The sequence below is a fragment of the Sturnira hondurensis genome, unplaced genomic scaffold (genome assembly GCF_014824575.4).
Source record: "Sturnira hondurensis isolate 20B ecotype Veracruz unplaced genomic scaffold, ASM1482457v3 Scaffold0004136, whole genome shotgun sequence".
NCBI lineage: Eukaryota > Metazoa > Chordata > Mammalia > Chiroptera > Phyllostomidae > Sturnira > Sturnira hondurensis.
Window position 1 is genome coordinate 13,721,523 of NW_028076767.1, and position 21,233 is coordinate 13,742,755.

General features: G+C 41.2%; 1 protein-coding gene across 1 annotated transcript in view; it reads right to left on the reverse strand.

The window, feature by feature from the left end:
• Positions 1-3,446: 3,446 nt before the first annotated feature.
• GLS (glutaminase) overlaps positions 3,447-21,233 on the reverse strand; it is a 75,274-nt gene continuing 57,487 nt past the window's right edge. The window contains exons 15-18 of the mRNA XM_037043744.1: positions 10,389-10,450; positions 9,213-9,289; positions 9,061-9,124; positions 3,447-6,085 (exon numbers count right to left, since the gene is read on the reverse strand). Coding sequence (XP_036899639.1) covers positions 5,929-6,085; positions 9,061-9,124; positions 9,213-9,289; positions 10,389-10,450 — 360 coding nt within the window. The 3' untranslated portion in view covers positions 3,447-5,928. The remainder of the gene's footprint in view (positions 6,086-9,060; positions 9,125-9,212; positions 9,290-10,388; positions 10,451-21,233) is intronic.

The following is a 21,233-nucleotide window of genomic DNA, read 5'->3' on the forward strand; positions in this document are numbered from 1 at the left end:
TTTTTTAAAGTCTTGTTCTTTCTTACCTTGCTTGTAATCACAATTGCTATGGCTCATGAACATAGTCAGTGGGAGAGATCAGAGAGGAAACAACATTAGAACAAGCTGTAATGGGTGCCACAGAAAGCAACTGAAAAAAAAGTACTTTGGCTTTGGTGACCACAGCTGCCTCCAAATACACGAATAATCTGGCGCCTACTTTAAAATAAATTTCAGTACTGCTAATATAAGTTTTTAATTTTAAAATATATGTAAAATGGAATGCTGTCTTGTCTCCAAAACAGCCATCTAAAATCCACACCTCCATGACTAGATGAGTTATTACTGGGAAGTTATCACGTGAAAAGGAGCCATTTTTCTCTAAAGCTGTTATAAGCTAGAAAACCATGACGTTCTTAAAGTAAAGAAAGGGAAAAATAGCATAAGCAAAGACAATCACCAAGTTAGACATAAATCTGGCAGGTGAGACTTAACTATTGTGTGAAGAGTTCTCAGGGAATGGTGGTATTGTGAAGCCTTGAATAAGCCTGAATTCTGGCATAACAAATATTCTCACCTCCATATCCGCAGTACTTACATCTTGGAAATACAGAGTTTCTTCATAAGGAACATTGAGAGCTATTTTTCTCCGGTGTGTAAAGAAGATAATGCCCTGAGTAGCTAGTATAAGTTTGTATTCTGAAATAATTGATCGTTACAAGAAGTCACTAAGTAGATCCTGGCTTAGGGATGTATTAAGACTGTTTCTGGTGTGGAGTCTGTGGGGTGTTTCATAAGCATAGAGCTTATATGTGTAATACTTGGAAGAAATTTCTCCTTACTAAGGAAAGAGTGTTTTCTGAGATGGCAATAAATAGATTTTGCTATTTATCTGGCATTAAATGAGCAAAATCTGTTTATTGACTGTAAGCTAAAGTGGAATATTAAGTCTTAAGGAGCAAATCACTTCTTTTATATTTTCACATTTGACTGTCACAGGGAAAACAAGGAAAAACTAGAAATTGTTTTTGAAAACTCTGGTTTGAACTGAGATGCTGTTCCCAAAGTAAGGGGTAATTTACTTGAATGGCTTCTTTTGGTTATTCCTTCCTTTATTAGTTTATCAAATATATATTGAGTACCTGCAATGAGCCAAGCACTATACTAGATGTTTGGGAAATGTGGGTAAACAAAGCCAGAGGAAGGTCTCTGATTTTGTGGAATTGTAAAATGTCCTGAGCTACTGGATCATACGCTCTAGTCCAGTCATCTTACTTACGAAAACTTAAGAGCTCTTGGCCACAGTTGGCTCAGTTGGTTGGAGCATCGTCCCCAAAGGGCGGTGGGTTTGATTCCTGGTCAGGGCACCTCCCGACGTTGTGAGTTTGATCCCCGGTCCGGGTGAGTGTGGGAGGCAACTGCCTAACTGACCCTTCTCGCTCCCTTCCTCACTCCCCTTTTCTCTAAAAAGCAATAAAAAAAATGTTCTCGAGTGAGATGTAAAAATTATTTTTTAACTAAGAATGATTTTGTGAAGCAAACATATAGCCAAAAGCAACAATAATTTCAATGTTATATAAAATATACACAATTTCAAAGAAATGGCGTTTAAAGGAGTTTTAGGAGGGCTAAAGATCATATTTTTTAGAACCTTCTAAGATGAGTTTATATAGCTCTTAAAGGAAACTGACTTAAGACTCCAAGTTCTGGTGAGTTAACTTCAGGTTATGTTTCTCAGACTGAGCGATTAAACATCTAATATGACAAGCTGAAGAAAAGAACCATACTTAAACAGTTTTAAACTTCTGTTTTAAGTTTATATTCAGCAAAGAATTTATAAATGTACCTAAAAGGTACCTTTGACAGAAAGCTGTCAAATACCTATTATCATACTGTAAATTCTATATTTCTTAATGCTGTTACAACACCCTAATACCCTGGTATTTGTGTATGTTTACAGCCTTTACCCATTTCTTGTACCAGAAGGAAGTAGTCTTGATATTCTTTTGCTATTATGACTGCGTGTTGGACTCACTTCCGAGTGGACTTTTCACTGACTATTTGGAGAGGCAACAAGGGGCGAGGCCAGGGCTCATGGAGGCCTGGGGTCAGGTTCAGGATCCAGAATAGAAACAAAAGACCCAATCTTTGCCCCTTTTAATAACTGGCAATTTCTAATCCTTCTCATCTGAAAGCACACAGACCTTCCCTGGTCGTCTAGTAAATCACATCCTTTCCATGTATAACTATAAAATATACCTTCCTTCCAAAGCCTTTGTTTTAAACACCACCCAACACATTCCTGGGGTAATTTCCTGTACCACCTGGTCTATGATTTACAGATTTACTCATTTTACTATGAGGGTGAGCGGGTGACATTAGGATGATTACCCCGGCTCCCCCACCCCCAAATCCCACAAAAAGGAAACCATCATGTTATATCACGAACATGTGTAATTCAGTTTTTCACTGTTTGGGATTATTCATCCATGCGGTTCCCCTGCATCGATGTCAGGCTTTTATCTGAGTGTGTGCATATGCATAGCTCAAGCTGACTACTTGCAAGACTTGACAGTGTAGCAATTACGCTTCTCCTTAAAACGACACAGAGAGAAGACTTTAGCTAATATGCAGATAACTGGATATTCTATCCATAGTGCACACTGCATGGTAGGATGTGTGGTAGGATGCAGGAAAGGACGTGGGACTGAGTTCGGATTACAGCCCACTCGTAGGTCTCAGCTTCATCTGTGAAAGAACTGGATTAGATTCAAAATTTGTGATGTCTCTTTCAGTTCTAAAATGTCAGCACTGCAGAGAGATTAACACTGTTTGCTACAACAAAGCAAATTCCTTTGTGACAGATAGTTCTGGTGGTTGAAACTGGACAGCTGTGGTGTTCGTGTACCTCCTCTGTGGTGAGAAAACCAGACCTGGACCCTAAATTTGGGGACCGGGGGTTTCGCGCATTGGAAGCAAATGCCACTCCCACACCCGTGAACCAGTCTGGGGCTGCTGTGTGCCAGCTGGTCCTACTCAGACCCCAGTGTGACAGCAGTAGGTTCAGCCCCCTAAACAGATGTCAAGGCTTTGGAGAAAGGACTGCTCTACTCTTCACACGTTGTAGAACATTCCTGGCAAAGGACATGTTTACTGATTCCATTCGACCGGTATGTACTGAGTGCTTCCTAACTGTAAAGGGATAGTGTCAGCTTGTTAGGGGAGTACATGCCTGCCCATCCTCTCACCGTCAAGGATTCAAGGATTCCGCTCACACAGGATTCTCACCTGAATCACTGTGGTAACCACGCCTGACACCTTGCGTGCTGCCTGGCTCACAGTAGGCATTAGAAGTGGATCTGAACCAACTGAACACAGTCCCCATGCTCAGTGGAGTTCCCAGCCCCATAATGTAAGAGAGAAAGAACCTTAGCTGTTTTTCAAAAATTTCACTTTCACAGGTTTTGGTTTTTTGATACATGTATTTATTATGCCGTAAAAAGCAACACTACATGATTTCGTTTAAAATAAATATTTCCCAGTTTCAAAATACTTACAACTTAGAGTTTTAAGATTAGATTCACTTTGGGAGGTTCTGGTGGCAAATACATTCATAGCTTTGCAATCCCCAGGAAGAATCTAAATCCAACATCGGGTCATTCAGTCCCTGCCAGACATACAACAGCATCAAATGGCCCACAGGGACAGCTCACCCAGCTCTGCAGGCCGCGGGCAGAGGGGCAGCGTGAGGTGCAGCACGCTACACCCAAAGATGAGATCGTTGGAACTGAGAGCAGCGAAAACAACAACGTATACAAAACTTGAAATAAACATGACCACATACAGCTTTCATGACACAGAAAAAAGTCACTAAAGCCAAAACAAAAAGATCTTTGGAGTATGCAGATGGCAGCAGTTAACAGCACAGTCAAAAGCATTTAAACAAATGTTATCGTCAGCCAATAGCAAACGGCCAGAGCAGGAGCCACTGTACAGTCACAAATAACCTCGAGGGTGAATAAGGGCACATTTAACTAAACCACAAGGGTTTTACAAAACAGTGTTGTTAGTCTGAGAAAAGATGAAAACTATCTTTGTTCCAAAATAATGGCCAGAACCTCATTTTATTCAAAAAAAGCCTCAAAATCATTGGTAATCATTAAGCCACACAACTGAACCATCTTAATGTTACATTGTAATCACACAAAGCAAGCTGCTAGTTGAGCCAAGTTATTTCAATTGATTTCAACTCAAGTGTATCTACCCCATAATACCTTGGGGGATATCTTTGTTCCTCTGCAGTATTTTGCAAATGCTACCTGTCTACATGGCTTGCCATAGATTCATGGGGCAGGAGCACAGCAGCTGGGCTGGATGCCCGCCCACCTTGTTCCCACAGAAGCACACGCGAGAGCGGCTCGGGCCTGATGCAGCTCAGGTAAGGAACACGGGCCACGGCTCCACTAAAGGAGGTACGGTCTGTGGAACAGGAGGGCGGCGGCCAAGCCACTGGCTTGGACTGGAAGCAAAAATGGACACTTGAAAGCTGCTAGCGTGGGAAAGGGGCCGTGAGGCACAGTAAAGCTTGGAAGCAGCTGTGTGAGCTGATAGGGAAAAGAAAAGGATTTGCTATATTAATGTAACAACTAACAGTCTTGGGGTTGCAGTTTCTGCTCATTTCTCTAAACATAGCTTCAAAGAAGCTCGTGTGTGCGTGTGTGTGTGTGCTTAACATCAGAAATTCTCATTAACGCACCCTTTACCTCTGAGGTATGAGAGATAAAGTGTATGTGCAGTTCCTCCCCAAAACAAATGCTAGGTCTCAATTTAAAATGAAATGAATGCCCTTTTCTTAATTTTTAAATGACAGAGTTCACCAAAAATCATACACTAGAGAATCAGGAGAAAACTGGAGTGATCTGGTGGTCCCCAAACAGAACAAATATATTGATGCAGTTTAATGACAGGTTTAAAAACAAATGTTACTTGTAGCAGCTCCAATACTGTTACAATAACTTTGGTAACTTAGAGCACTTCTGAATTTATCCTGGAAGCTGAAAAACACCTTTTTAAAGAGCTGTGGTAGCACATCTCTTCTTTGGGCTGATAACTTTGACCACTTTGTACTTAGTAATTTGTCTCTGGTTCATCTCCTGTAGAGAAATGGCATAGTTACAGCTTAGGTGCCGAATGCATGAGGAATTTTCTGACTTACTGTGGAAAACATGAAAACTGCATAGATGCCAGCATCCATTTTCCCAGCTAAAGGAAAGAGGCTGGACAAAAGGGGCATAGAAAAAGGAAATTTTTTCAAAAGTATTATAACTACATTCACAAATATGTTTTGGTCACCAAATATATCTTAAACAGATTCCCTGATAAAGTCTAATCAGAATTGGTCTATCCTACTAACAGTTGTTAACTATTATAAGTTTTAAAGTCATATCATGAAGTGAGGGTGACGGGAGACATTTTAAACACACCACCATAAGTGCATATAGTTGTTCAAACACTCAACCTAAATCTATATTTGAAGTCATAAAAGCCACACTATTTTGCTTCTAAGGCAGCCCTGACCCACTTGGACAGGCTGCGTGACAGAGCTTAATTTACACAGCACATTAGCAGCTCACTGTCGTGAACCGAAAATTCACAAACACAAAAGTAAATCATGAAAACCTCACAGTTAAGCTAGCATTGGTAACTATTTCATTTACATCAAATTATACAGTGCACGAGGTAAATATCGCTCACATTATGGAGGGAGATTATTTCTATTTTTCCCAAAGAGATCAGATCTGTCCTGTGCGTACAATGAAGAAAAACTCCAGTAACACTGAAATGACAAATGTAAAATATACATCACTACCAGACAGAAATACACACGTTCTTCGTAATCATTTTCCACAAGTAAATAGGTAAGCGATTTAAATCTCGGGGTTAAGATCATTACAAGAGTCCATCAAGGTTCTTATGGACGGTTTGGTTTTCCTTTCCATCGTCAGAATCTCCTTGAGGGGTGTACTGGACTTGGTATTCCTGGAGGATTTTAAACACGTCGTGGTGTCCAAAGTGCAGCGCTTCGTCCATGGGAGTGTTGTTCCACCTGCACGGGCAGCACAGCACGGACGGGGTCGTTAGGTAATTTCTGTGCAATTCCTGGGGCACTAGATAATTAGGTAAGGGTGAAACCCAGCGTTCTTAGGTTCCAAACGCAGGTTAAAGGGCCATTCACATTTGGCCATTTCCGCAGCGATGTAAGTAAAAATTAATTGAAATACAGAAAGATTTATAATTCAGAAAGTGATCTCCGAGCCAACTCTGGGAAATGAGAAGGAAGAGAAAAATACGTTCTACAGGGGGATCTTGTTCACAGGCCTAAGTGCTTATGGAGAGGAAGTTCTAGTGTTGGCAGATAAATACACTCTGGATTCCTGAACTGTGACTTCATGAAAAGCTCAAAGAACCTCTCCTTAAATAAAATGGCCGAAGAAAATTCAGGTATATAGCATTCATCACCCTAGCCTTGGATAGAAAATTTGTGTTCCTATCGCAGTAAATCTCAGGGGTCTGGAAATAACCACAGGCTCCTTGGAGCTCAAGTACGCACTGCAGGAGCCAGCTCGCGCCCAGAGGACCGGACGCCTGCATCATCTCAGGTAAAGAGGGGAATCCGGGGCTCGGCTGCCCAAGCAGAGGCGTGGCTACCCTGTCCATCGTGTGTCCCCTGGGCTGGGCTCCTTAGGCTGATAGAGATGAAGACGGAAGACGTGAAGAGTTGCCAGCAGTGGTTAATCGGCTAATTAGCCTCTTGAAAGAGGAGATAAGACTGCGGAAACCCAACCCAAGTAAATGACAAGAGTATGACAATTAGTGCCCCAATACTTCCCGAACTATTAAGCCTCTCTTCCCTTCCTCTCCACTCTGTCACTCCTCCTTGGCTGCAGGGCCCTCTGACTCTGACGGCCACCCACCACCTTCTGGTTTTCCTTCTCGCTATTTCCATCTCTGTCATTACCCTTCTACCTTCCCGAAGAGGCCATAGGATGGATCCAGAAGGTTTTGTACACAGTTTCATTTAAAAAATATTTTTGAGTAAACTTTGGTAACCTGTTTGTAACTTTTTAAAATCAGGTAAGTAACATTTCACATGTTTTTTTTTTTTTTTTTTTTCTTAAAAAAAAGGCTGAATTAAGTTGATTTTTACATCTATGAATTGGCCTTTAATTTAGGGAATCAGTGGCCTTAAATGGGGAGGTGGGAGGACTTTTCAATCCAGCACACACTTATGTCTTTCTGGAAAAAATATTGAATGTTAACTCCAAGTTACCTTCTTTGCAAATCCTTTTTTCTGTGAAATAATGCAAAATACTAACTTTACAGAATACACTAATTCACGCAAGCGTATTTCACAATTTGAGGTGACACTGATTTGATGCAATAGAGGAAAGAACTGTCTTGGTCTCACGCTCTCGAATAGGTGAATACCTAGTTATTTACTTTGCTAACTTTTGCTATCAGATGGGTACTTCTACTTCACATTCCAAATGGCCAGTGAGGGTAAAAACACAATGTTTCAATCCTTAAATATGTAAAATACAGCAAATACTTCCACATGTGTTAAATAATGTTTGAGGTGGGATTATAAACACAGGTGAGGAAAAAAACCTTCAGTTTCCTGCTCTGAAAAGAGCTGGTATGGGCATTACCGTTGGGGATAAAAGGGTGGAGGGCTGTTACCCTAACACAAGGTTTATAACACTGCCAATAAAGGTTATGATCTTAGATAACCAAGTGTCACCACACTTACAAAACTGCTAACATTTTTAGACACTGACATAGCTTGTTTGCATTTCTTGCAAGCTAAACTAATAAAAGCCAAACCTCTAATTACAAAAAAAACCTAAAAAAATAATCAGCATGCTCTGAACTTAACACAGTCCTCAATTATCCAATCCAAGCTCATTAATATCAAATTTCTCCAAGTACTTCTTTCCTTCTATTCTTCCAACCTTTTATTCTCATTACTCATGGATGCATGGATTAAATGCTCCAATCAGTAGCAGATGGACAAGAAAACAAGACCCATATATATGCTGTCTGCAAGGCACCCACTTCAGAACCAAAGACGCACAGAGTGAAAGTAAAGGGATGGAAAAAGATACTTCATGCAAATGGAAAGGACAGAAAGAAGCTGGGGAAGCAATACTTCTATCAGACACAGTAGACTTTAAAATAAAGGCTAAAATAAGAGACAAAACGGACACTAAATAATGATAAAGTGAGAAATCTAATGACAGAATATAACCCCTGGAAACACGTACCCAACACTAGAGCACGTAAGTATATAGAGATAATCACACCATGTGCAAATACATGAGTACAGATTTCCACTACACACGTAAGCTTCACTCTCACCCCTCCCTTGGCCCCTGTGTGGAAGGCATTCGCCGCAGGATGAACGGCGGTTTGCCACCTGGACCAAGGGCAAAGCAGGGGGGCAAAATACATCCCAGGCCAGTAACTCCCACTGAAGATCAAGAGCCCTTCCCTTCTAGGCCTTCAAACCTCGTCTCTCCCCAAAGCACTGATTAAAGCCTATCTTCCATGAAGCCTTCTAAAAGTGACTCCAACTAAATCCAAGAATTTCAAGAAACTCCAGTTTATTCGCTTTAGGGTTCTGTAACAGTCATACTCATGCACACTTTAAATACGGTCCTATAAATGTCAATCTTGTCTAGCCTGTGTACCAAAAAATCCCATGAAAACAAAATTCCTATTCTCTTTCCAAATGCAAAGAACTGTTTTCTTCATACAGAGTATTGACTGACAGTCACGCTAACTTGAAAAATTCTAGATAAGACAGCATCCTTAGACAAGAAATAGGATGTGGGGGAGAGAACAGTTTCCCTAGCAGAAACAAGGTTTTGTTGCTGCCTTTGGAAGGAACCACACCAAGTTCGAGGATGTCTCCAATATATACATAGTGGATTTCAATACATCATCACTTAACTCTTACACCCCTGTATAATAAAGCCCTGGCTTGCCAGTGATGTGTTAGAAGGTAACATTGGTGCTCACCTATCCTTGGGGAAAGGGTTTACTTTGCAGGCTTCCAGCAAAAATTTAACAACTTCGACATGACCTATGTCCAAAACAAAACACGCAGATTTTAGTATTGAGTAGAAATTAAGTCTGGAAAAAAGAAACAGATGAGCAGTTCGTGTAATTACCCTCTGCAGCCGCTACGTGGAGTGCTGTTCTAGAATCATAGTCTCGCTGTTCCATGTCCATGGCTGACAAAGCAAATCTGAAAATTTGGAAGCATAGCCATTCATTTTATATGTACACAAAATTTAATTCACATGCGTAACAGTGAAACCATCAGTTCAGACTAAGTGAGACAGGTGCCATCCTTCACGAGGCTCACTAACGGGAACTGGAGACCCTAGTCAACCAGTACACAGCGTCTTGGGCAAACATACTCCCCCGCTTCCTCAGCTTTGCTCTCTTTGGGAAAGAGGGCATGTTCGCCATCTCACGGAGTTAAGCTTTATTACACTATTGTTCAAAACTCAGGAACAGTGGTATAACTATACCAAAGTCTGTGCTTCAGCAGGGCAAGTAACTAATACCTATAATAAAGCTGGGTTTTCGCTAAGACTCCCATTCTTGAATTACAGTCTACAGTTTACAAGTACTAATCAGGTTTTATTTTTATAAAATGTCTTTGAAGACAACATTTTTATTGAGATATGCCTGACATATAACATTATATAAGTTTAAGGTGTGCGATGTGTTGATTTGATCCATTTATATATCACAATGTGATTATCAACAAAGTGTTGGCTAACACTTCTATCAACCATATAATTACCATTGGGATTTTTTTTTGTGGTAAGAAAAATTAAGATCTAGTCTCTTAGCAACGTTGAAGTTTCTAACACAGTATTGTTAATATAAGTACTCATCAGACTTTAAAACAAAGGTGTAATTAAGCACAGACATTTTTTCACATTACAGTTCAGGTGCAAGTCTGTTCAAAAGACTTCATGTTAAATACCCAGTTCTACGCGACCTAATTCTGGCGAGCACCAAATGCCCTATTTGCGCCCTCCCCCCACCGCCCCGCCCCAGAGATGGGGGAGTGGAGGGGAGATGGGGGCTGAGAAAGCATCTGAACAGTTATCACTTAGGAAAACAGGGGGCTGGGTTTTGATAGGAAGTAGAAAAGAACAGGACTGCACGCCAAGCCTACTGCACTGGAAGTGGAAATTCAATATAAATTTGTCTGAGTCATTTTATTAGAGGGAAATGTGAGTGATATTTTAGCTTTAAAATGGCCATTTTCCCAGAAGCAACTTCATAAACATCTATAAACCATATGCTAATCCATCCCGTTAACATACCTTCGAAGTGCAGACACGTCTCCAGTATACGCAGCAAACAGAAGGTTTATCACTGACTTTACCTGTGAAGAAAAGAAAGTTCAGGTTTCCACAGTAGAAGATACACACGTAAAATGTAAATCATTCATTGCTTTGAACGTTTCAGCCGGTTCACACAGAAAGTTATCACAAGTGCACAAAATGAAGGCGTCTATGTGTTATTTTTCTTTTTCCAAGAGAAGATTATGAGGGGAAATTCAACAATAAAGATAAGACACACAAGGGAAGGAATGAAATGATACCAATTTGTCCAAAAGAATGGAAAGTTGTGGCCTGTGACACACGCACGGTTGGGACAACGAAAGTTTGTTAGAACCTTTCTCATTCAGTGTGTTTTAGTGCTGTGTCATTATTATTAAAAACGAAATCATGCTACATAAATGTCTGATCCCTATCGGCCATCACCGTCCTCCCCAATCACTGGCCTTGGAACTCTTGAGAGACAACGTTCAGTATTAACCATCTCAAACTTGAGAACAGGGCTGTACTTCACCAGAAAGACAGTCTTCACACCGAAGCCCAGGCAGCGTGACTTGGGGCATTCTCAGAATGCCCCATGGCACTGTGATCGAAATACTAAGGCCCGGCTGTTGAGCGCTCCAAGACTTCAATATGTATCTTTGCACAAGTATCCACTTTGTTGTCCTTATAACAAGGAAAAAGCTAGTTTATCTTAAAGCCACGGGCTTTTGGTCTGCTTTCATAAACACTGTTTATCCAGTCATTTCCGAGAAACAACATTATTGAACATACACTGTTTGTGAATCCTTCATAAATTCCCACTTTTATCTTATACTTTGCAACTTTAACAATTGATAGTGAACTTAATAGAAGAAAGGGGGAGTTTAATTGGAGGGATGGAAAGTAACCCAGCTAGCCCTGGCTGGGCAGCTCAGTTGGTTAATGTCATCCTGATACACCGAGGTCGTGGGTTTGATCCCTGGTCAGGGCACATGCAAGAATCAAGCAATGAATGCATAAATAAGATGGAGCCAGGGGTCAATGTTACTCTTCCCCTCCCTCTTCCTCTCACTAAAATCAATCAATCAATGAATAAAAAGTAATCCAGCTATCCACAAACAAAGCCACAGCCCTGGCAGCTAGCTGCTTCTGAGATTTTAACCCGGACCTTCCTCCTCTTCCACTATGGCTTTCCTTTCCCACGACGTGTGAACTTTTCAACCAAACTGAAACTAACCACTGCTGGACTTCTCTACTTCGGCATTTTCAAAATGTGTTCTACACATTATGAAATGAGACCACGAATGTTCCACGTGGAAAAGGAAAGGCCCTGGGGGACGGAGGATGGGTAGAAATGGGCAAAGGTGGGGGAAATGGTGACATCTGTATCCGTGTCAACAACAAAAATAAAGGGGAAAACAGGGTCCTGTGGTCAGGTATTTTTAAAATAGTAAGTCGCCCTTCTTGGGGATTCACGAGCATATGAAAGACTATAAAGTTCTGCAGTTTAGGAACCTAGCTAGCTGAGCACACCCCCAAATTTATCATTTTACTACTGCTTGCTATTATGGTTGGTATCACTAAAAACAAACAAACAAAGCTTTTTATTCCTTTAGTCCATTAACTTTCCTTCTGGCTACCTGGTACTGTTTCTCTGTAGTCAGTCAGTCAATTCCCTGCAAACCCTAGCAGTTATCTCAGCAGGGGTGTGTGTGGAGGGGAGCTTTAATGGAATGAACCAGAATGTTCTACAAGTGTACATACACATCTCTCCTCCCATTTCGACATGTACAGGAAAACCGTTTTCTGAAAAGTCTCCAGGTGACTTTGATATGTACTCTGCTGATTGATAAACCACTCATCCTGGTGCCCTTAACTTCTTTTTTTAATTGGATCAATTTGGAATTCTCAATTCCCTTTATATTCTTACATGCCCCCCCCTAAAAAAACCCTGATGGCCCATTACAGATTATTCTCCATATTCCAACTGCTTGACAATTTTTTCTTGGTTCCCTTTCACACTTTTCTCAGAACGTTAACACCCAGGCTGACACCTAGAACAGGGTGTCACCTGACCCTGCCTACAGTTTTACTGAGATAACAACTGTTCCCACCTCTCCCTCCTGTTATTACGCTAAATACCTGCTTCTTAGACCTACTTTCCCTTCCTTCCCTGCAAACCTCAAAGCAAAAAGTATCTATCTTTCCTCACTTGTGAGACACACTTCTTTCCTACTTCTTCAAACGTACGTCCCCCAGGCGCCCCTCCCCACCCTCTGCTCCCTCATTTAACCCTTGTTTCCAGTACCTTCGACTTTCCCCTCCTTCACTGGTTCCCTCGTCTCTGGCCTTCACGTCACAACTTCATCCCATTTTCAAAAACCAACACGTAACCGTGTTGTTACCACTTTCAGTACCTGTTTTCTGAAAATAGTTTGTATTTTTAATCCCCTGGAAACTAACTTCACACCCGCCATCACCTCTACATGGTACCTTCAAAAGCTCTGGCGGCTGTCCTGAAGCCTGATTATTTCTGACCTCTCACTCCTAGTCTTCCACGATGCTGGTCATCTGGACATTCCTCCTGTCTGTTGCTTTACAGTCACTTCCCACTTTCCACTGCCTGGTTGGTAACACTCTGAAGGTAGTCTCCAGCCTTTGTGTTTTTGAACATAATTCCCTCAATGATTTTATACATTCCTTTGTGCAGAATGACTGCACTCTACATGTTTAAATCTTTGTTTGCAAGCCTTAATCCTACAGCTGCACTTGCTTGTCACACTGTCATTTCAAACTCAAAAAAATAGCAAACCTCTCTGTGGCCCTGATGGCTCCCCACCTGGGCTCCAAAAGTCCTAACCAGTCAGCCTGCCTCACGTTGCCTCTGGGGTATTTAATAGGCATCTCAAACTCATGCCCAAACGAGGACTTGATTCCACCAATGTCCCTCCACTCCCCACCCCACCTCAGCTCCTCTTCCTGTCCCCCTCACTTTGGAATGACACTACAATTCGTTCAGGCCAATAGCTGAGTCACCATCCAGGGCTGCTGCACTGGACTGCACAGGTTGAGCCCTGCATAGGTAGGTGTGCCGGGCCCATGCTGCTGGTACCCTGCTGTGTGGTCCGGGACCCAGGTGCCTCTGATGGGAGAAAGGGAGCCTCCACACGAATGTGCTGAGAGAGTCTGCTTACGTCGGGGGGGGAGGGGGCAGAACTGTTTTTTCTTAGAGACACAAACCCACCATATAGACCCTGGAGGTATTACTCAATTCTATTTCTCACAACCCACCTCTAGCTCATCAACAAACATGTTCTACCTCCCAAAGACATTGAGAATCCCACCACTTCTCACCCGCTCCATTACTGCTGCCCTAGGCTCAGAGCTACCGATTTATCTCCCCTGAGGGATGGCAATAGCCTGCTAACTAGTCATGCACTGCTTGATGTTTTGGTTAACCAACAGACTGCATATACCACGGTGGTGTATTACAGAATGCTAGACCATCCACCGAGGGTTATGTAAATGCACTTGATGATGCTTGTGCAACAATGAAATTGCCTAATGACACATATCTCGGAAAATAGCCCATTGTTCAGTGGCACATGACTGTTTTCCCCTTGTTCAACTCTGTTCCATAGCAATCTTTTGAATATACAGACCTTGACACTCCCAATGACCTCCCAACATACCCAGAATAAAATTCGAACTCCCTACCACAGCTTTCAGGACACCACATGCTCTACTCCCTGGTTACAGTGTCTGGCTCATTCCCTACCACTCTGCCCCTTGCTCTACCCCAGCCAGGCAGCCTTCCTGCTGGGCACCGGGCATTCGAGGCTGCACCTGCTGCCCTGCTGATGGGGATGCTCTTTCCCAGGTAGTGAAGAGCCTCCCTTGCTCACTTTATTCAGGTCTTTACTCAGATGTTATCTCACAGACTCTGAAACATTGACCTCTTTTTCATCACTCCTGATCGCCTACCTTGCTTTTTCTCTTCAGAGCCCTTATCATTGCCTATTTGTTTCCTGTCTCTTTCCCTGTTAAATGTAAATTTCATTTGGGCAGAGACTTTGCCTTTTTCTTCCCAACAATAAGCCCCATGCCTCCCACACATAATAGGTGCTCATTAAATGTGTTGACTCAAATGAACATACTGTATCCCTTAAACTTAGTTATATGTTGATTACATCTCAATTTTTTAAAAGTGTTCACTAACTAAATGAGTATTTTCTCCCAAAGCATCAAATATTCAAATTGTTAGCATCATTTCGGGACTAAATTGTAATCATCATTTATTCTTCTATTTCACTTTGTTTTACTTCTTCAAATAGTGTTACCAAATTTATTCAGTTCCCCTGGTGCCCTTCTTCTAGTCTTCCTCCCACCTTCACAAAACACTGCTCCGATCACTAAAGGTTCCTCAACAAGGGGGTGTCCAAAAAATCCCCAAATCATTCCTGGTAAAATTTAAATCCCTCAGCCTGGCACTCAAGGCTCTTCAGTCTGCCAACTCAGTTTTCTCTCTCAGCCTCGACAGAGGAAAACTGGTCTTACCACTGCCCTTGTTGTTATCTTAGTGTCTATGCTCCTTTCTTGCCTGGGACAACAGATTCCTAACCAAATCTCCCCATTCTAAGGGCTGGCGTGCGTGCCTCATAAAGCCCTTCTCGGCTGCCGCACTTCCTTGTGCATCTTCTCCAGCAGCAGCATCCACGTAGCTTGCTGCCGACAGCCCACGTGGTGCTCAGTGACAGCACGCAGCAAGGGGTCTCGGTTAGACACCTTCCTTCCCACCACACCCCTGAACGTACCTGCTGCTCCTCCCAAGCCACACACAGCACATACTATTTATTCCCTGAAAATGTCTTTTCTGCACCCATTTTTCAGGGTAATGTCATTCTCAACCCTTCCTCTGTGAACTCTAATCTCTCAAATCAGAAGTCATCTCTTTCACCTTGGCTTCACCAGCACACGAGATCCATTTACTCGTGTCCCTGATCTACCCCACTACTCAAGAGAAATCCAGAAGTCTGATGTGCACAGCATTAATGTTAACTACCTATAGTTCTTATTTTTTACAGTGTATTAGCAGTGAGTCCTCAACTACTTGTGATTGTGTGCATGAACTGTGCCTTATCAAATTCTGAATTTAGACCAAGCTAGTTTGAAGAGCTATACAGTGTGTGTCAATTATTAAATGTTCCTAAAGTTCTAAGGGTAAATTTCTTATTAATAAGGCTCATGAAAGGCTGATTTTAGAATACAACCAGTTTATTGAGAGTATACTGATATTTTTTTCATAAGCATGTTTCAGTTCAAAGAGATAAGTATAAAATAAGTCAGAAAACATCTTTAAAAGGCTTTGTGACGAATTTGGTGGGGGGCGGGAAGAACCCTTATTTGCCTTAAAAATTGTTAAAAGGTGAACATGGGGGCTTAGTATTCTTTCCATGAAAACAAAAAGCTAGCTGCAGGGCTGAATTTAGCCCATTTCAGAAAACAGAAACTTCACTGCAAAATGATGGTCATTCATTCCAACACAGAAAAACACTAGGAGGCAGCATGTGCACAGCACCATTTAAAATTAAAGCCCCAGCCCTGGCTGGTGTGCCTCAGTAGACTGAGCTCCGGACTGCGAACCAAAGGGTCACGGTTTTGATTCCCAGTCAGAGTATATGCCTGGGTTGTGGCTAGGTCCCCTGGGGTGGAGGGAGAGGGAAGGGCAAGAGGCAATCACACATTGATGTTTCTCTCCCTCCCTTGCCCTCTGTTTAAAAATAAATAAAATATTAAAAATATATAAAGCCCCAAATGCCTCTTTACAACAGCAATAGCCACACACATTTTTAAGGTTTGCATAAATCAAGAAATGAGCTATGAGTAGAATGCCAAGAAAGAAAATAGAGCAAGCAGTTCAACAGCTTTGAGACAGCAAATGGATTGTTAACTCATTTGGAGCAGTCCAGTCCCTGCTCCGTTACAAAAGTTCCACAAATGTTCTCAACAGTACTGGTGGGAAAACCAAACTGAAGGAGGAGGACCCCTAAAAGATGACTCATCCAAATTCAAGCCAACTTTTGCAAAGGATGTAGGTGTGCCAACCACTGAGCAAGGAAGGCCCTTTGCCCTAATTCCCCAGTGGACCCTTGAGTTACTTTAATTTTAAAATACCTGTCAGGAAGGCCGGGTCTGGGAAACAGTGCGTTAACAGTAACTGCCAGGAGCATGGAACCTGTGTCAGGTGAACTGTCCCTCACTACAAAGCAGCAGAGGCTGCACCGCAGAACAGTACCCTGTACGGATCAGGTGCCCGTAAGTTTAACCCATGCCTCCCCACAGCACAGACGAACTTCATTTGGGCAAGTGGCGACTAAATATTTATAAATTAAACATTACCAGTTTTCCTCTCACAGTGCAGGTTTTTCCTGCACTACTGCATTTCCCTTATCAGATCTTTTTTATCAGAAGCTGCCAGAACCACATAACCTTATCTTCGTTTATTTGTACAAAGTCATATAACAGGAGGACAAAAATGTCCCAGTTCACAAGTTCATTTAACACTGGCCTGTTTGGAGTATCAAAACCACATTTTTTTTTCCAGTTTGACGTAAGCGCTCTCTTGTTTCCAGCTCGCTGCAGTATCTGTTGCTGTGGAATAGATACTCTTTGTCATCTGTTAAATAAACCATCATCACTCCAGATCCAATTTTGTTCTAAAAGTTTCACTACAGCTTGGCTTTCTACAGCTTTCTTTCATAAATAGTTTTCATAAGGCCAGGTTAAATACACACTTACTATAGTACAACTAAAGAAACATTTAGAGTTGTCAGTAAATGTCAATTAACTGCTTTACGACAAGGGTATAAATATAAACCTGTACAATGTGTATGTGAGCAAACATATTTTCTCTTTCCGTTATTACTGAGCTGATTTAATATTCACATGGATGTGTAAAACAACATCAGTACTTCCACGATTAGACAGTTTAAGATCAGTACGGGGCCACACTTCCTAAGCTTTCTAGTGATTTGTTCAAATACAATTAACATACTATATATAGACAAAAATAATCCAAACTGACATGATCAGAGGATTAGACAAAACCCTTTGTGAATAACAGTTCAGAGATTTCATGAACACATTTCAAAATTTTTTACACAAATACACGAGGTTCTCATATGGTAATTTTAATAGAGTGGTAAGTCAAACAGTAAATTTTACTCTAAATGAAAGTATAGAACTTTCACTTACAAAATACATTTCACTAAAAAAATCAGCTCCACACACTGTACTCTGCTCAAGATTAGTGAAGTAATAAATCTCTTAACCATTCCATTTTCAAATTTCTCAGTAAATTTTTCTTAAACTAAGTCATAATTATATCAAAAAATCTGACAACCCATGTTGACAAAAAGTTAGGATTATATTTTGTTCCCAACAAAATACCTAACACGAAACACCTACTCTCTCCGAACTAAGCCGAGTTCGATAAGTATTATTATCATCCCTGTTACTATTATTCAAAGGCCAGGAAACTGAAGGCTGGCAGGTTTAAAACCTGAGCGAGATGACAATGCTGTTAAGAGGCAGAGAGACGGCCCTGGCACAGCCTGCCTGACGCCCGTATTCAGTGTCTACTAGGCCAAGAGATTTCCTAAGAAAACCTGAGACGAGATTTCCTCACCAATACAATACCAAGATTAAATACAGGTTGTGATGGGAAATCAGAAAACAGCAACTAAGGAACAATGTATAGGGAAATCGGAAATACTATTTTTCTATTGAGATACTAACCAAAGCTTTTTTTTTAATTGAATAAAAAATAAAGGAACAAAACAAATTACTCAGTTTGGCATATCAATGCCACAATGGGAAAATGTTAGTACCTTCCTTCTCTGTGTTGCAGTTTCTGAGATGAAATGTGAGTTCTGGGTTAACGTGAACGGAGCTCTGCTAAGGCACTGGCAGCCAGTGAACGGCTTCTTATCTCAGTGGCTCATATGATTCTGGCAAATGCCAATGAAAAGTCTAAAAAGATACCAATGGGCTCATAAGCAACTCTCCTTTTATATCTGAGTATAAAAGTAGCTAACAATTCTATCTTTGTGTGCTGACAAACAGTAGTCCTAATTAAGATGTGAGCAGCCAACAGGAGACAAATAAAAATGAGCAAGGGCAAAGGCAGCTAGCTACTCCTCTGAATCCAAGTAGATTTTCCATGTGCAGACCTGAGTGTCAGTAGACCATTGACAATTATCCAAGTTTCTTCCTACCTTCCTGGTTTTCTCCTCTTACACAAATATTTGTAAAACTCCATGAAGATTAGTTAACATTATATTCATGTTCAGATAGAAGACAAGGTGCCACACTTCTGTTATGATAAAGCGTTATGTTTGCTTACAGTTATTAACTAATAAAAACCAAGCACATAAAACCTCAAAGAGTCAAAAAAAACTAAAAGCAAAGAAGACTAAGAAAGAGAAGAAATTGGTCAGCAAAAGTCTACATGTATTACTTCAAAAAAAAAAAATCATGAGCAGGGCCATTGGAACCAAAAGATTCTCAGTCTGGTAAAGAAAATAAACACAAAGAAGTTCCTGAAAAGAGATGTGGCTCTCCTCCTGCTGGGAAACAAAACAAAGTTGTAGCAGTGACAGGCAGAATTATAGTTTCAACTTACAGGGCCTCTCTCTCCTCTGCACACCCTATTGGAGATGTGCAGCTTTTTGGCATCTCTGACCCACACCGGAAGAAGAGTTGTCTAGGGCCACACATTAAATATATTGTCACACGCAATCACAAGAAAATCATAATGTTTTAAGTAAATTTATGATTTTATGTTGGGCCGCACTCACAGTCCACCTGGACTACAAGCCAGCTGGGACACACCTGCGTACTACTACAAAGGCAAGCACGTAGACATGAGTATCCTACAGTCATTCCAAGCACAATACATCCTGGCTGCCTTCATTTTGGAAATAAATCCCTCATTTTCAATGGTCTTCAGAAGGCCATACTTATTTCTCTACATTCCTTAATGTTTATTCAGAATCGTTTTCTGGAAAGTCCAACGTGTGCTTTATGCACAAGACACACAGAACAGGCACAATAATGTTTCTCTAGTGCTATGTACTTTACAAAGTGCTTTCACAGACATTCTGATTCCTTTTCAAGTTTTAATGGCATGTTCCTCCAGCATGTAATACAATAAGTTGTTGGAGAATAGATTTTTAAGACCCTTCAAAATAAAGCAAAGTAATGTTCGAGGGGGATATATGTGTGTATATATGTGCATGTGTGTGTCTGTGTGTGCATGCCAAAAAAATCACTCAGCATTACTCTCAGGGCCTTATCATAGTTAACACTCATCTTTAACCTTTATAATTCTTATCAGTACTATTTTATGCTGTGAATCAAAAAGAATGGATGTGGCAAAATCATACACAAGACTCGTCAGTGTAATCTCTATTAAGAGTTGAAATTCTTTAAGTAGAACCAAATTTTTCAGGGAAAAAAGCCCTAATAGGATGCTTTCTATGTAGGCTGCCTCTGAAGTATATCCCAAAGCCTGTTGTTAAAATGTTTCCGGTAAATGCTCTAAATCCCTTGCCTGATTTTCTGCAGTTTCTAAACCCAAATTCAGGATGCAGCCATTGGATTGGGTGGGGGAGGGTTTGGGGGCAAGAGAGAAGATTGCCATCCCTACAAATCCATGACAACCAACCTCAAGAGTATTCTGACATTGCCAACACTGCCCTCAACACTCTCTCCAAGATCAAACATTTCCTATCGTCTCTTATACCCTGAAATCTCATAGCTCCTTTTCAAGAGAAAGTCTCCTTTCGTACTCTGCAGGAAAATAGACGCCAGTGGACAGAAACTTCCTCAGCCTCTTCCCATGTCTGCAAACCTACCTGCATGGCTTTCAAGGTCCTATTTTATTAAAGATAAAACAAACCCAATTCTCTACTTGTGCTGAGAGCTCATCTCTTTCCAGAGACTAACGTTACTGGCCATTTCCTCTCTCATGTCTACTTCAAGCTCTCCTTCTTTACTTCTTTTCCATTCAGCAGCCAAACCTACCCTCCTCCAGGCATTCTTTGAATGACAATTCAATCTCAAAGCCAAAAGAAATTTAAAAGTGGGAGAGGAGGGTACCAATATGGGCTATCAATTTTTTATTTTCCAAATGCAAACAATAAAAACCACCTTACCACGTACTATGATCAGTTACTAAAGGACATTTTAACACCAAGAAAACTAAGAACATCACGTAAATGGACCCTTCATCTTACTTTTAATACTTATCCTACTTCTTGAGATACTTTTTCCTTCACTTCTGATACTACACTATGCAGGGTTTTTCTCTCTGGCCAACAGTGTTCCCTAGTGGGTGCCCTACTCTACCCTACTTTCAAAATGGGAGTTCATTCAAGTTTCTTCTCATTCTACATGGTCTCCTTGAGCAATCGCACACACTTCCAAGTAGCTTTGAAGCTACTCTCTCCATGCTGACTACCCACAAAACTCCATCTCGTTTTGACCACTCTAAATTTGAGGTCTGTGTCTGACAACTACTTGGATAGCTCACAAACATAGACATGTCAGACAGAAGTTACCTTCCACACACTAACTGCCTATCATTGTCCACCCCCTACCCGATCCACATTAACAGGATCTTTGTTAGGGGTAGCAACCTGTTCAACTAAAAATACTTCCCTAAATTCCCTTGCAGCCAGTCTGGCCAGTGCGTCAAGATGAGTTTTTGTAAAACTTCTTTATCTGATTTAGAGGCATTCTCTCCTCTCTCCCTCCACTGTGATCATACAAGTGAGGCCAAAG